The sequence below is a fragment of the Ammodytes marinus genome (assembly GCF_949987685.1).
Source record: "Ammodytes marinus genome assembly, chromosome: 19".
Lineage (NCBI taxonomy): Eukaryota > Metazoa > Chordata > Actinopteri > Uranoscopiformes > Ammodytidae > Ammodytes > Ammodytes marinus.
In genome coordinates this window covers 23,935,994-23,953,664 of record NC_137223.1, presented here as the reverse complement: position 1 = coordinate 23,953,664, position 17,671 = coordinate 23,935,994, and the positions used below count along the sequence as shown (strand labels likewise).

General features: G+C 38.5%; 1 protein-coding gene across 1 annotated transcript in view; it reads left to right on the top strand.

The window, feature by feature from the left end:
• clvs2 (clavesin 2) overlaps nucleotides 1-1,350 on the top strand; it is a gene marked incomplete at both ends in the record, with an annotated part of 22,620 nt that extends 21,270 nt beyond the window's left edge. The window contains one exon of the mRNA XM_080047966.1: nucleotides 1,257-1,350. Within this exon, the coding sequence (XP_079904092.1) occupies nucleotides 1,257-1,350 (94 nt within the window). The remainder of the gene's footprint in view (nucleotides 1-1,256) is intronic.
• Nucleotides 1,351-17,671: the final 16,321 nt, after the last annotated feature.

Below are 17,671 nucleotides of genomic sequence, written 5' to 3'. Positions count from 1 at the left end.
ACACTTCACCCACCTTGCCTCGTGTGAATGTGTATGATTGCTGTGTGTTTGAGGTGGTGGTCGGAGGGGCCGTAGGCGCTGAATGGCAGCCACGCTTCCGTCAGTCTGCCCCAGGGCAGCTGTGGCTACTTATCGTAGCTTACCACCACCGGTATGACTGTGTGTGAATGAATGGAACCTGGAACCGCTTTAGTGCGAGAAAAGCACTATATAAATCCAATCCATTATTAAAGATTTTTTTTTGGCATTTTTTTTATGCTTTATTAGACAGTTTGAAGAGACAGATATGAAATGGGTCAGAGAGGGGAATGACATGCAGAGAAGGACCCATTTTTTTCCATCTTCTGTGGTATTTCAGTATTTAGTTTCATTAAGGGTATTTGTTTTATATAATATATAAGTGTTTTAACACAATAACAAACTTATCACTCTCCCTTCACTTAAGAAAAAGTAAATCAGCTGTTGGCTTTTGAAACTAATAGTGTGTGAATCATAGTTTATGTGTACGCAGACTTAAAGGACACTTGCCCAGTTGACAGAGAGAGAGTGTTTTGGGCATCATAGAGCTGTGAATGCGTTTGACATTTCATGGAGTATCATTCCCCCCTATGGGCTACTGACTGTGTGGTGTAATTCACTATGACAGTAAACCATCTCCACACCACGTTACACTCTCTGACTCACTCACTCACTCAAAGACATTGAGACAGTGAAACAAACACTACAACATGAGCTCAGAATGTAACTGTGGATCTGAAATGATCAGTCAGTTAGTAGCTTGGTACCAACATAAAGTCGGTAATAAATTATCTGTGTATTAAAAAAAGTATTTGAGTATTCAGCTGAAAAACATGACATCACTAAATAGATAACAATAGCTGCATATTACAAATATTTTCATATAAAACCAGTGTGTAAAAATGCTCTTTCCCGATGCACGATATGGTAAATGAATGGAAGCTCATTCATCCCAGTACTTTAAATTAGAAAATAAATTTCCAAATTTAGTCACACTTAAAAGTTAAACATTTTGCAAACATTTAACTAAGTAGAACCAATAATAACCAATAATAATATGATTATATGATAATAAAATAAAATAAAAATATGCTATAATTCATCCATCCATCCCTCCCTCCCTCCCTCCCTCCCTCTATCCCTCCCTCCATCCCTCCCTCCCTCCCTCCCTCCATCCCTCCCTCCCTCCCTCCATCCCTCCCTCCATCCATCTCTCTAACCGTATATCTCCGTTGCAGATCTCAGTCGGTGGTGGAGCCCGGCGTTTTGAAACGACCCGACAAAGTGAAAACTGACGAAGACAACATGCAGCCGCTGCTCGCGTTGGACTAAAAACCAACACATCCAACTCTAAAGACAAACTAAACCCCCAAGTCTGTATTTACTCACACACACACACACACACACACACACACACACACACACACACACACACACACACACACACACACACACACACAGACACACACTGACTTAACTGTGCACTTACTATAAGCGGCACACACTTGGAAAAACTGCCTATCGTTGGATTTCTTGCTTTCTCTTGAACTCAAAATTTTGAAATCAAAGCGAGCTGGTAGGACGAAAACGCCAGAGACGAGAAGGACGTAAACTCACACAGACGGGCATCGTAAGAGCTACTGATTTTGTTCTATATATATTTATTTATTTAGTTAGTTAGTTATTTGTCAAGTGCCAACAATACCCCTTGAAAAAAACTGTATATTTAAGTCTTTGAACAATCTATTCCACGCAGTATGGAGCACGGAAAAGGACAACTAACAAAATGTGCAACGAAAAATGAGAAAAACGTGTGAAAAAACAGTGTTTCTTACGGATGTATACTCTACGAATGATGGACTGGAAATCATACATACTTCAAAGAACGCTCAAGGCCACGGTTACCGAGAGCTGCAATTTTTTTCCTTTATCTTCCTCTCCTTTGTACAGCGATTTTAAAGAAAGCTCAGAAGGTTTAGGATTAAGTAGGAGCGACACAGATGAGCTTGTTCAAAATACCAAGGACACAAAACTGGCAGATACACAGACAGACATTGGGTTTACTTTGAGTGTGAGTGGGTGTGGGTTCCTTAGAAAAATAACGTCTTAGATATATCGCTCCAGTTATGAGTTAAGAATGCAAACGCCCACGTTACAGTCAGTGTTGGCTTTTAAGAATTACATTTTTTTTTGCATTTACATAAAAAAAAATTTAATTTATTAATTTTTTCTGCCATTTTCTCACTTTTTCTGACTCTTTTGTCAAAGAATACAGTATTTCTTCTACCATTCTTCTAAAAAAATACAAATCTGGACGTCATCGAGTATTTGTTTGGCTACCAGTGACTAAAAGCCAAAAAAGATGAGGCCATATTTAATTTCTATAGAAGCAGAGAAAAGGCAAACCTACAGTATAACCCTCTCCTGTGACTTTATGACATATTTGTTTGATTTCTGGCAATCTCCCTTCTGAAACATTACCACGGTAACAACATCAGTTTTTTTACATCAGTGTATTGATGCTACTAGGGAAAATAAAAATAATAAATCTGCATCTCATTATACCGTGACACCTATCACGTTTTTGGGGAGATGTCGTGGCATCCATACTCTGCTGTAGTTTTTAAACATGTCAGTAATATAAGATCTCAATGGGGGTTTCGCATTGGAGGACTACACTGGTATTTTTGTTGCATGTTTTAGACCTTTCATTAAATATCTAACTAATTTCTCTGCATTTTTTTCTACACATCTTGTGTTTCAACATGCAACAATACATGATATGTATATATAGCTCTGGAAAAAATTAAAGAGACCACTCCAAATGTTCAGTGTCTCTCATTTTACTATTTATAGGCATATGTTTGAGTAGAATGAACATTTTGGTTTTATAATATAAACTACTGACAACATTTCTACCAAATTCTAATACATTTTTTGTCATTAAGAGCATTTCCATTAAGTAACTTAGAGATGAAGATTTAAGAAAAATCCAGAGCGGTCTCTTACATTTTTCCGGAGCTGTATATGAAAAAGTTACGCACTGTAGACATTTTCAGCATCACACTGTGGCAGATTTTTTTTGGTCTCACACAAGGGGGAAACTACACTGAGGGTCTAGCTTCACTGTTGAGCCTCCCAGCTGTGTGTAAACGATTGTTGACGTGTGGTGTGTGTTCGCTGGTGTGATGGTTAAACATTTTATAGCTGTCTGCTCTGGTTGCAGCCAAACGACTCACACTTCACGCCCGCCGGCCCTTCTGTGATGCATTCTCTGCCATGTGTGACTGACACTGGCCTTTTCCCTGTCTATGTATGTATCTTCTTAAAGCTATAGTGCGTATCTTTTTCGTATAAATAAATGCCGGTTACATCCACGAGGTTGACACAAAAGTCGTCGAACTGTCAACTTTATTCTCGACATTTTGACTTTTTTTCTCGAAGTGTGTTATAATTTTTTAAAAACGTCCTCTTCTAGTTTTTCTCTGTCTCCCCTGGCCCTATTCACCTTATTTTCAAACGCGACATGGAGGACGCCATTGTTGTTGACTTTGTTTTCGAAGAATTGTTTTATAAAAAGTATAGGCGTGGTCAAATAAGGTGAATAGTACTCCTGTGTTGCCTCCCTTAAACGTCATCATCAACATTAAGATTATTTCTGTCAAATCTTAGTCATATTTTTAATAAAACGACCAAACTCAAGATTTCTTTCATCCATTTGAGGCTACTCCTACCATTGCATTAGTTTGTATTGTACCAGTTTAAATCTATCAGACAGTAAACTTATTGTTGGGGAAATGAAGAGCTGCCAGTTTTGTGAACAAAAAACAGAAACAACATGTTTGTGAAAGTGTTTCAGAAGGATTACCGTGCTTTGGTGGATATCTGAGATGTATTTTTCACACACACACACACACACACACACACACACACACACACACACACACACAGCCACTGTAGATGCTTCCAGTTGTTAGGATACAACGTTTACATTAAATAGACATCTGTATACTGCTTTGAACATAGCAAAGTTTAACTTATCGCTTCGCCACACATTTAAGATTCTAGATTTTATTTATTTTTTATTTTTTTTCAACAGTATTTTATTAAATTATTGCTATCTTGTTTATTACACAGGTTGGTGTATGTTGTATGAATTGTAAACAGACTTCTGGATTTCAGCATTTTGAATGTTCTTTCCGTGTTGTTGTTATTACGTTTTACCTGCTGACATTGGATTAAAGTATTAATGAGTAACTTTTTTTGAAAACAGTTTTTCATGGCTCTCGCATTTTGAAAGCCGCCCGTCCTTGGAGATCCTCTGTGAGTTTGAATTATTTTTTTTTTTTTTTATATTTTAAATCTTAAATGTTTTGACATTAAAGCTAGAGTGTGTAACTTTTTCACATAAATGAATGTCGGTTACATTCAAGTCATCGCCAAATGAGTTTGACACAAAGTTTATTAAGCCTATCAGCTCCACAAAACTCTCTCTGTATTTTTCAGTATAGCAGTGTTTACAAACTGGTGTCGCCCCCCCTTTGACACTGGCACAGGAGCTCAGAAAAATCCCAAGAAGAGCCCAAGAAAAGTTTAAGCAGGTGATGCAAATTCTGTACTCACCTGTCATTAAAACCAATTGAGGGAGATTTAATTTAAAATGGCTGAAAACAACCTATGAAAACAAGGCATTTTATGATTGTTCCATGTATTAATTACATTTCAGTTTATCGCAATTTTTCTTATCAAAACAATAACTTTTATATGTCCGCTAGGCGTAAACATTTTCCTCTACATTTGCTGCGTTTCAAGTTTTTTTTTTTTTATGTTTCAATTGAGAATGCGCGTATACTTTTTAAAAATCTTTTACTGTTACTTTAACCCAAAAACATCACACCCTTTTGCTTATTCACTTTGACTGTGACTTTCACTGGGTTTTATTTAATTATTTGGATGTGCATGCTCTTTAATACGACTGAAATACAGTATTTGAAAATGTTTTTTTTTTTAAACACTATGACCAAACTATTTATTTGAACTTATTTTGTTATACTTGAATGCATGTGTTGTGTGAATTCATCTGGCTCTTATGTTTAGCACTTAAAGATGCTACGACGAACTTTTTAATATTTCTGTCAAAACAGTAAAATTTTTCCTCTGATGATCATAAATGACATATAGCAAACAAGACCATCAGTGTAAAGAATGCTGTTTTTATATAGTTTGTCTTAATGCCATTGTCATGGGTACACGCTCACCCAGGAACTACAGCTGGCGTAGTAGAAAAATTACCACTTTTGTCCAAAGGGGGCGCTAGAATTAACACAGACTGAAAGTTCCTCGAAGCAGCTTTGATGACTAAAAAGGGAAAAAAAGGAAAAAGTTTACCTTAGTGTCCTGTTTCAGTGATGTAAATGTTTGAAAGGCAACCTATACTATTTTTTTAACAATTTTTTTTTGTTATATTTATGACAACAGATATGTATCAGTTGGTAGCTACATGTTGATTTGAAGCATTTTTATTCCAACAAGAGGTGATAAAAATACACCTGCAAAACCTGGAACATTTTTATTTTATTTATTTATTTCCAATCTTTTCCGGCACACCGTTGCATCAGTATGGAAGCAAGCTCGTACAATCCTTAACACTAAGTGTACTGTACTTTGAGGATGTGGACACTGAATGACATTTTCTTTTTCTGATGATTGTTAATTTCCTGAAAAATGAATGCAGAACTTTCCGTTGGTGATATATATTTATTTAACTTGTTTAAAGGTGCTACAAGGAACTTTCTAAATATTTCTGAAACAGTCTTATTTTTCCTCTGATGATCATAAATGACATGTAACAGCAAACGAGACCATCAGTGCAAAGAATGCTATTTTCATATAGTTTTTCCTAATGCCTTTGTCATGGGTATACGCTCACCCAGGACTAACAGCTGGCGTAGTAAAAACACTACCGCTTTTTTCCAAAGGGGGGCGCTAGAATCAACACAAACTGAAAGTTCCTCGGAGCACCTTTAATCACAATCACTGTTCTTTGATTGTATAGTTAGAGAGTGTAGGAGCTGTCGGGAAACCAGAACTCAAAACTGAATTGTGAAGTTACTATGACGTTACTATGACGTCCGGTATATTCTAGAAGCAAAATCTGTTCATTTAGCTGCTGTTAAATGTATAAATGTCTTCAAGGACAATTTGCTGAAATGCATCATGTACAACGAGCTAAATAAATATAGAACACACATAAGTTTTTTTCAACACTGGTCACATCTGTCTTATTTTTGTGTCTTAAGATTTGTGTGTGTGCGCGTGTGTGTGTTTGTGTGTGTGTGTGTGTGAGTGCGTGTGTGTGTGTGTGTGTGTGTTTTCCCATTTCACATGGATCTGAACCAATTGTATTTTTTTAATACGAGTTGAAGCTGACATAACATCCAAGCCACTTGGTTTATATACCCATTTACAGAGCCTAGGCTGTGTATTAACACCAGATTTATTTACAGTGCACACACAGTATGGACAGGTAGTGGATCTTGAGGCCTTTGTCCGGCTACATCACCCAGGAACAACAGCTGGCGTAGTAAAAACACTACCGCTTTTGTCCAAAGGGGGTGCAAGAATGAACACAAACTGAAAGTTCTTTGGAGCACCTTTAATGAGACACAGTTCAAATTATTGCAATATTACAATCTCTTGTTTAAATTTAAATAAACTACAATTCTCCAGAGAAAACTCGTTTATTTTTCATCTCTTTCTGTGTGAGACCTAGTCGGTCTTGTGAAAGTGAAACAAATAAAATATTATCTACAGTTTTTGTACAGCATCCGACTGATTGTGTATTTTACACTGTAGAGGGATTCTTGTGTGTGTGTGTGTGTGTGTGTGTGTGTGTGTGTGTGTGTGTGTGTGTGTGTGTGTGTGTGTGTGTGTGTGTGTGTGTGTGTGTGTGTGTGTGTGTGTGCGTGTGTGTGTGTGTGTGATAAATTATATATTATAAATGACATGCACATTACAGAAGATATCCTGAACAAAATAAACGTCTGTTCATTGGATACAAATAACTTCAAAAAGCACATTACAATAAATCCGATCATATTTAAATTCTCACTGACGTTAAATCTTGAAACATTTTCGGACCAATAGTGATTTCATTCATAAAGTCGATGTGTGTGAACATCAGTAGAGTGAAAGGAGACGAATCCACATCCAGTGACATTTTCTTTCAAAGGTTTTTTCAATTAAACTTTAATAAAAAAAAAAATGTCGTCATAATAAAGTGATTTTTTTAATTGTCTTTAAGATGCTACGAGGAACTTTTAAATATTTCTGAAACAGTCTCATTTTTCCTCTGATGATCATAAATGACATGATACAGCAAACAAGACCATCAGTGCAAAGAATGGTATTTTTATTTAGTTTTTCTTAATGCCTTTGTCATGGGTATACGTACGCTCACCCAGAAACAACAAGTGGCGTAGTAAAAACACTACCGCTTTTGTCCAAAGGGGGCGCAAGAATGAACACAAACTGAAAGTTCCTCAGAGCACCTCTAACTCTATCATGCATGTTGGTCTCAAATGAACTCAACTACATCTACTCTACACCTCAAACCTAAATACTAAAATCAAATGTATTTATTAAAAGAACATTTTACTCTTACACAAGTTTTTAAATTGCCCCTCATGGTCAAAAGAACAATAACAAATAATCACATTCTACATTTTGAAAACCATCTCAAATGTTGATAAAGGGAATTATATTAAATAAAATATAACATTTCTCACCCTAAAAGCATTTCCTGTCAAATAAAAACCTTCATTTTTAGCCAAAACATCAAGCATTCAAGTAACCAAACGTTTCCAAGGTAATCATGTTCAAATAAAGGTTTGAAGCTAAAATGTGCTCCGAAACATTGCTCCACAGCGCCACTAGTGGTCAAAAAATTTATGGAAAACCTTTAATGGCCAATGGTCAGCTTGGCTAAGTGAAGAGTCGTCAGAATTGATCGAAAAATGCACTTTTGGATTGTTGATGCGTATTAAAGTATAAATGCGTTATTTAAAAAAAACTAAAGGACACCGACCGAAAATTTTGGGAGACCAAGTCCAAAATGTTTTCGCAGATAAGGTGCGGCAAAGAAACTAAACTACTGAAAAAAACGGAAGCATATCATACAAATTCAACCTCTTTCAAGATTGCCGCAGTACCACGACAACATACAGAAGGAAAACAATATTAGATTAGGTTTAAAATATATAATTGAATTACAGGCAGCTCACAGTTGCAGCTGCACGGTGTAATTATGTCTGTCGCTATCACACAGATGCTGAGCAGTTGAATTTTCCTCCAGGCAGTTCTCTCCACTGGAATATGATTTGTTTTAAAAAAGGATTCATCTATGGAGAACACCAATTACAACTGAAGTAACTGCCAACACCGGGTGTCTTGAAACACCACTCCAACAACGACACACACTCAGTAAAGGTTTGACACATCTCATTTGGCCATAAAACATGACCACACTTGACACTTAAATCTCTTTCGGCCCGTTGACCTAAACCCAAGACACTATCTTTACCTCATTTCACCTCATTGGATTTATTAACCCTGATTTCTCCTTTGATTATCACGTAATGTCTACACACACGCACATGAGTATTTTCATAACCGTAGCTTTTTTGTCTTGCAAACGAAAGAGTTAAAAACCCCATTTACAAAATCACCTCTGTATACGTGTGGAAATTGGCCTCACACTAGTCAAATCTTGTCAGTATGCTAACAGCAAACAACTAGCCAAGATATAGCATACATTTGGCCATTTCAGTTATTTGGTTCTAGCTCAGATTCACACCAGGGATCTAAAAGGTGCATCTTCGTTGTGCAATTATTGCCACAAACGAACAGCCACTGATCAACTTTAACAGCTGTTGCTTTGAGTTAGGTAGCAACCGTTAACAATGTTGCCTAACTTTTTGAATCATAACAAAAGTTCAACAGTAACTCAGCTCCTGTCCGCACCAAAGAATTGGATCATTCGTGAACATAACAACATTATAATTGCCACATCTCAAATATCAGTCAACAGTTAAATAAGTCAGTCCACAAGTTTTTAAAAACTATAGTGCGTAACTTCTTTCGCCCCCATTAGGAATTCTGAGTAATTACAACAACACTGTAGGCGCATCTGCATGAGGTAAAGCCTTCAGGATTTCAGGTTTTTTTCTTAGCAGAAGAATCAACAACTGAACCATTTCTTGGGCGCTTGCCGTTTGTAAACACTGCCATACTGAGAAATACAGAGAGAGTTTTGTGGAGCTGGTAGGCTTAATCATCTTTGTTTCAACTCATTTGGCGATGGCTTGAATGTAACCGACATTCTTTAATATGAAAAAGTTACGCACTATAGCTTTAAACTGAAGGAAACCACTGCATTTCCATGTCATTCTCAGGCGAAACTCAACTTAAAAAACGCAGCGGAATTATTATCAGCACACCACGTGGATTCTCAACTCCTTCGGAAGTGTTAGTGTGATTAAACTGTGTTTAAAGGTGCTACGAGGAACTTTGAAATATTTCTGAAACAGTCTCATTTTTCCTCTGATGATCATAAAAGACATATAACAGCAAACGAGACCATCAGTGCAGAGAATGCTATTTTTTTAGTTTTTCTTAATGCCTTTGTCATGGGTACAACAGCTAGCGTAGTAAAAACACTACCGCTTTAGTCCAAAGAGGGCGCAAGAATAAACACAAACTGAGCGTTCCTCGGAGCACCTTTAAACACTACAGCAGACCCCGGACTAATCACAGGATCAAGACCTATCATGTGAAAACCCCCATTTTTTGGTTCTTTTTCAGTCGAGGGTTTTTCTTTAAAATAAGACGATTTATTGCTCGGCAACCGTTTTGCAAACAACAACAAGGCAGACGACCTCATTGGTACAAAAACTAGCGCTATGAACAAGTGAGGTAACTGGAAATATATGACATCATTCTTATTAATAATAAATAAGCTGATGAAAAAACATGACGAAAATGACGCTTATGATATCCACCGTATAGCAGACAATCACAGCGTCTCATTAGTTGGTCACATCAAAGTCGTCCTTGTGCCGACTCCCCCGTCTCCGAGCACAAACTAAGACAGCTCAACTTCAAACAGGGCTTCAAATAGACTGTAGTTCAGTTTTCAAGTATTAGGGGACAATATGCTGTAATGGTTAACCTTAAAGCTATAGTGCGTAACTTCTGTCGCCCCTCATGAGGAATTCTGAGTCATTACAACAACACTGTCGGTGCATCTACATGAGGTAAAGCCATTGGGTGATTGCGATTTTATTCCTTCTGCTGTATGTCCAGGTTTTCTCTTAGCAGTAGAATCAACAACTGAAACATTTCTTTGGCTCTTCTGCACCAGTGTCGGGGGGTGACACCAGTTTGTAAACGCTGCCATACTGAGAAATACAGAGAGAGTTTTCTACAACAACTTTGTGTCAACTCGTCTGGGCGATGGCTTGAATGTAACCAACATTCATTTAAAGAAAAAAGTTACGCATCATAGCTTTACACAGATATTTCCCTTATTTTTCTTGTCAAAGTATCTCCTGCCTTAGTAAAGCTGACACAGTGGCTCACCTCCATTCTACTCCTGCTGATATGAGGTCATCTAAGAACAAAAGTATCTCATCATTATTCATAACTGCCTCGACCCTTTTAGCGCGTTGATGAGGCTGATGGATGTCTGTGCTCATGATCAGAGACAGGGGAGGCGGCTTGGATCAACAGTGGGAGCTCCTGGGAATTCAACCCTCCCGACATTTTCATGCTAATAATATGCTAATGTGTATAAAAATTTAAAAATAAATACAAATAAAAAAAAGGGAGGGGGTGGTAGGATGGCCAAGAGGAAATGTGGCCGACCAGTAAAAATGAGGTTGCTGGTTCGATCCCCGGCACCGGTCAGGAGGGTGTTAGTTGTGAAACTAGTAGTGGCTGGTATTACGTCTACGGTGCCCACCATCTCTACCATAGTGTCCTTGAGCAAGACACTTAACCCCAACTTAACTGCAGACATAGCGAAGCAGCAAAAAAATAAAACTGGTGTTGTTGTGGCACGCAGTATAAGGGGGATTCAAGTTTGTGATTACAAAATAAAAGAGGATAGCCTACAACTTGACATTGTTAACATTATCTATAAAGTTCAGGGTATGAATGCAAATGTGTTGCTTTATTGTTAAAAAAATATGTTTCTCACTGACTTCATTTTTTGTTAGTTCTAGCATGAATATTAAATGATACAAATGAGAAAGCTTATATTAAAGGGACTATGAGGAACTTTTGAGTATTTCTGAAACAGTCTAAGTTTTCCTCTGATGATCATGAAAGACGTGTAACAGCATACGAAACCATCAGTGCAAAGAATGCTATTTTTTCTTCATGCCTTTGATGCTCACCCAGGAACAACAGCTGGTGTAGTAAAACTACACCAGCCAATTTTGTCCAATGGGGGCACTAGAATTATGACAGCAAACGAGACCAGATCAGTGAAAAGAGCGTTATTTTTTATCACCTCGTGGCCATGCATCCTGCCGTCTCTCTTTCACTCGCTTCTTAAACAAATGCACGCGCCGCCACCACACGCTAGCAAAGATCTTCAGGATTGCAGGCACTGGTGTCTTATAAAACTCTATAGTTTTTCTTAATGCCTTTGTCATGGGTACGCTCACCCAGGAACAACAGCTGGTGTAGGAAAAACACTTCTGTCCAAAGGGGGCGCTAGAATCACCAAAAAATAAAAGTTCCTCGTAGTCACTTTAACCTCGAAAAAAAGTCAACTGAAAGACAACATGACAAAAGTATGTGTATGTTTATTTCAGCCTAAATTACAAATATAAGCATTATGTACATCATACTGAGTTGAGGATTATTCACATAAATGCTTTTTCTGGGTAGGATGTTGAGGGGGATTTTATATATCTAAAGACAAAAAGCGAAAAACGTGACAGTGACAGTTAAGACAGCAAAAGCTTCAGCAAAAAATGGGAAAAAATTATCAACAAAAGAAAAAAAACCCAGGAGCTCAACCACATGGAAGAAAAAAAGTAAATAAATTAAAGACAAAATAGTTCCATCCGATCGTGCCTGTCTGTCTGTCTGTCTGTCTGTCTGTGGGTTGTCCTCAAAACATAAGGATTTTAAACCCCCCCCCCCTGGTGGCCTGGGGGAGGCAGTGCAGACTAGAGAGTTCATAGTATTTGTTGTTTTATTTTTATTGTCCCGACGAGCGCATTGCTGCTCTCTGCTGTTGCTCCAACATGGACTTGATAGCAGGCGTCATGGCGGCCGGGGACATGGCCGGGGTGAAGGGCGGTCGCAGAGGGTACTGGGCGCTCTTACCGGGCACATAGATGCACTGGAAGTATCTTTGGGCTGTGGGGGAAAAATACAAATGAAATGGTAAATGGTAAAATGGTAAATGGACTTGACTTATATAGCGCTTTTTAGCCGATTTTCTCAGCCCCCAAAAGCACTTTACATTTCTTACCACTTTCACCCATTCATACACACACTCATACACCGATGAATGAAATGAAATGAGTGAGAAAAGGGACAGTGAGTGAATGTACATTAATTTAAAAAAATTTAAGGAGGAAAAAAATTTCAATGTTAGCTTGTAAGTTAGCTTTTAGAAGCTAGTTTTAATGGGCAGTCCCTTCGACTGTTGTTACAGTAAAAGGCATGTAGATGAGATGGATGGATGGATGGATGGATGGATGGATGGATGGATGGATGGATGGATGGATGGATGGATGGATGGATGGATGATAATGGGATGGTTTGGATTAGAATGACATTAACATAGGCAGAGAATGACGGTCCCTCTTCTACCTTATACTGGTGATAAAGGGGAAAAACTAGCCTCAAACTTTTTAAATAAACATTTAAATTTTGAGTTTAAGACCAGTCAAAACTGATTATAACAATTTTTCAAAATGTATGGGACTTCTTTCTGCAAATGCTATAGTTAAAGTAACAGTTTAAGTGCATCTAAAGAACCTGTAACTTAGCCGCGGATCTTTGTAGCATGTCATCTTTCCATTGCAAAAGGGAAAAAATAAATACTCTTTCAATTTGTATAAAAGTTTTCCCACGTTTTGAATAGGAAACCACAATATTTTAAATAACTTTTAAAAAGTAAGGTACCTGGTTTCTTCTCTTCTGTGGTAGTGTCTTCAGTCTTGGGCTCTTCTGCAAGAAATGGCATGAAATAGATAGTTATGTTTTTGATGTGTGAGAGAAAGAGATGGAGAGAGAGAGAGAGAGAGACATAGAAGACGAAAGACCAGTGTCTACATGCATGCAGGAAAGAAAAAGGAAGATAGAGGCTGGAAAGACAAGAAAAAGTCATTCAAAATAAGGTGGTTTCAGTCACCATTTCATCATGCATAGAACAGACAGATTAAAGGTGGAGTCAGTGATTCTGGAGAACACTTGTTGGTCAAAATCAGTGAATATATCCGCACGATCCGCTACCTATGTGTGTGCTGAAAATACATTCAGTGTTAATACACAACCCAGGCTCTGTATTCAGCGCACACACAGCACGGACTGTGTAGCAGATCATGAGGAGAGATATTCACTGATTTTGACAACAAGCTTTTTCTAAAATCACTGACTCCACCTTTAAAAATGCATTTGTGATGTCCATATCTTCTTACCTGCAACAAGCATCCAAAACAAACCCAAACCCAAAATAATTACATGGCAAATAAAAATCTATACATTTCCTCAGAAACAGTCGCTGCTGCTGTGTCAAGACGTGAATATTTCAGAAAGTGTAGAATCACTCGGGGGGAAGTGGGTGGGTGTTGATTCTCCACTACATGACTCAAGACGAACAGTCACTAAAGCCCCTAATTTAATGGGTTATGGTGCGTGGATTAAATCACTCCAACTAGGTATTATTCTCGCTCTATTCATCATAAAGCCGTAATCTCTTGCTAGGACTTTAAAAAGACCAGTAATCTCTGTTTCTAATCAGATCATCTCATTTTACGCTTATCACTTATGAGGCTAATGGAATTATTAAAGGAAAAAAGTCTATTCGTTTTGAGTCAGCCAGCGGAAAAGATGGTGTCAAATTAACCGGAGATACCTTTAGGCTTTACGGGAAGCTCTTTTTCCTTTCTCTATATGAAGGAAGCATATGGTTATACAGCAAAACGTTAATGAAGACACGACACTAGGCTAGGCTACTTTATGCACAATTATTATGCCCGATTCTCATGCATCCCGGGCCCAGTATTTAAAAAATCTTAAATCTAGATTAAAATTATTATGAAAAAAAACAGCACAAAAGTAAAACTGGATTAACCTGAATTTTGGATTATGAAAAAAAGAGGTTTCAAAATCGAAAATTCAAAATGTATCTTTTAAAAAAAAACTGGGCCCATGTGATAGAGTAATTATGGAGCGATTAGTTTGATTTAGTGTTTTAGTTTTAATAAAACCAAATGATATTATTATTATTATTATTAATAGCCGTTAATGTGTGAATGTTATTTTTTTTACTACTACAAGTTAATAACTTTGATGCTCCCATACTCACTGGCTGGTGTTGGTTGTTTGTCTTTATCTAAAAAAATGTCAGATTGTAGGGAAAATAGAGTGATAAATGTCAAATGTACACAGCACACATTAGATACATTGTCTAATTCTGAATCCATACCTTGAGCCTCTTTGACCGATTTCTTTTCAGTCTTCTCAGTTTTGCCTGTAGAGCAGAGTATAAATAAGTAAAGTTAGTCAACTGTACACAGGGCACATTGAAATGTGTCTTTTTTCGCATATCCCCTCTCAAGTTTTCCACTTCGGAAGGGGGTCAGAGCGCAGGGTCAGCCATAGTACATCGCCCCTGGAGCAGTTTGGGGTTAAGTGTCTTGCTCAAGGACACAATGGTAGAGATGGTGGGCATCGTAGATGTAATAGCAGCCACCACTAGTTTTACTACTAACACCCTCCTGTCCGGTGCAGGGGGTCCAACCAGAGACCAACACATGGTTACTGGGAGGAGGAACCAGAGACCTCATGGTTACTGGGAGGAGGAACCAGAGACCTCATGGTTACTGGGAGGAACCAGATACCTCATGGTTACTGGGAGGAGGAACCAGAGACCTCATGGTTACCGGGAGGAACCAGATACCTCATGGTTACCGGGAGGAACCAGAGACCTCATGGTTACTGGGAGGAGGAACCAGAGACCTCATGGTTACTGGGAGGAGGAACCAGAGACCTCATGGTTACTGGGAGGAGGAACCAGAGACCTCATGGTTACTGGAAGGAGGAACCAGAGATCTCATGGTTACTGGGAGGAGGAACCAGAGACCTCATGGTTACTGGGAGGAGGAACCAGAGACCTCATGGTTACTGGAAGGAGGAACCAGAGACCTCATGGTTACTGGGAGGAGGAACCAGAGACCTCATGGTTACTGGGAGGAGGAACCAGAGACCTCATGGTTACTCCCCGGCCCCCTTTCCTCTAAGTCTAGCCCCTCTAGAGACAGCCCCATTAAAGCTCGCCATATAACTCTCCATAATTAGTGCAGTACTTTTAATATCCTTGTGATATTAATCCTCCCCCTCCCTCAGTGTAATACAGCTTGACGTGCCCCTAATTACGGCTTAAATCATGCATAAAAGAGCCCACTAAATCTGCCTAATCTGGTTTGATTTGTACTGGAAGATGGCAATGGCTAGTCCTATCTTTATGTAGCATTGCTAAAAGGAAGCCGCAAGAGAATTAAGAATGTCTTCACCAACGACCACTGCTGTAATAGCTGTATTCATGATGAATACTAAAAATAAAACACTTACTTTTCTTCTCCGCCAATAATTTTGATCTTGTCTTGGCTGTGGGAGAAAGGGACATAAGAAGGTTTTAAGTATAAGAGTCCTACTCTGATACACAGGCCAGTGACTGATAGTAACTGATTAACTGATATAGGGGTGGGATGGGGTTGGGGTGGGGGGATGGTGCATATGTATGTGCCTTGTATGTTTTTTAACGCGGCTATGTTTCATATGTGGATTTTTTATGATTGTTTAAATGCCCTTCTATGGACGGGCATTGGAAATTAGCAGTGACTATAAATGCTGTGATACTGTACTGTGGACATTTGTTATTCAAGTGTCTATGAGAAAGTAAATTGAAAGCAACACATTTCTAAATGCAAAAAGGTATAAGCAAATAAAAAGCTGTTTTTGATAAATGAGTGAAAATCATAAGTTAAAATATGATTTCAACAGTCACAAATAGCAGTCAGAGACACACGGCTATTGTTGGAAATGTTCAAAGAACAAAGAGTTAAACATATTTGATGAAATTGTATTCCCTCTTATCACTTTCTCTGTGTGGCCTGTAACTTAACAATAAAACTGGCACACATGGTAGGGTGTCCCCCCCATGGGCCTCGGCCAGCAGCGGACCCGGGTTCGATTCCAGCCCGCGGTCGTTCTCTGCATGTCACTCCCCTCTCTGCCCCATTTCACCTCTGTATCTACACTATCAATAAAGCATAACAAATGCCAAAAAAATAAACTACTGGCACACAGAAAGAAAAAAATACAAAACAAAAGAGAAGGTAAATTGAAAGCCAGACATTTTTCAGTGTTACCTTGTTCAGATGCCTGCGCGGTCACGTTGGACTCCAGTCTCATTGACCTCAGTGAGATGGGCTGAGGACGCAGCGCTGCATCTGGAACTGTTTTCAAAAAATAAACATTTTATACAAAACACCAACATGATGCAAATGTAGCATCTGCATATAAACAAAAATTACTATGCAGGAAATATGAAGTGTAATTTTTATTTTAAGTAGCTACGAGGAACTTTCCGTTTTTGTTGATTCTAGCAACCCCCTTAGAAGGATTTTTTTATTGCTTTTTATGACACCATCGCCTGCTGTCCTTAAGATCTTTGGTAGCGTGTGTCGGCGGTGCGTGCATTTATTAAAGAAGCGAATGACTGAGGGACGGCCGAATGAATGGGCCATGAGGTAATGTATTCATATGTGACTAGGTCAGATTAATAATGGTGATATGACCATGGTGAAGCAAAGTAAACTGTGATTTAGTAACACAGGATGTTCTGGTCTGCCTGCTGTACATCGTTTGGTCTGAGTTGCGGTGGATTCAGACCCGAGCAAAAGATTAATAATAACAATAAAAAATTGCGTTATTTTCACTTATGTTCTTGTTTGCTGTTACATGTCATTTATGATCATCAGAGGAAAAATTAGACTGTTTCAGAAATATTTAAAAAGTTCCCCGTAGCTACTTTAACTCATACAGTTTTGGGATCTTAGTTTTTACCTTTCTTGGCTGTAGATGTCTTGGCTTTGCTCTTGACAGGCGATTCTTCTGAGCGGCGAAAACAATTATTAGCTTCCAATCAGTGTGTGTGTGTGTGTGTTAGTGTGTGTGTCTGTCTGTCTGTGTGTGTCTGTCTAACTGTCTGTCTATCTAACTGTCTCTCTGTCTGTGTGTGTGTGTGTGTGTGTGTGTGTGTGTGTGTGTGTGTGCGTGCGTGCGTGTGTGTGTGTGTGACTGTGTGTAGCTACCTGTCTTTTCAGAGGCTGATTTCTTCTTCTTG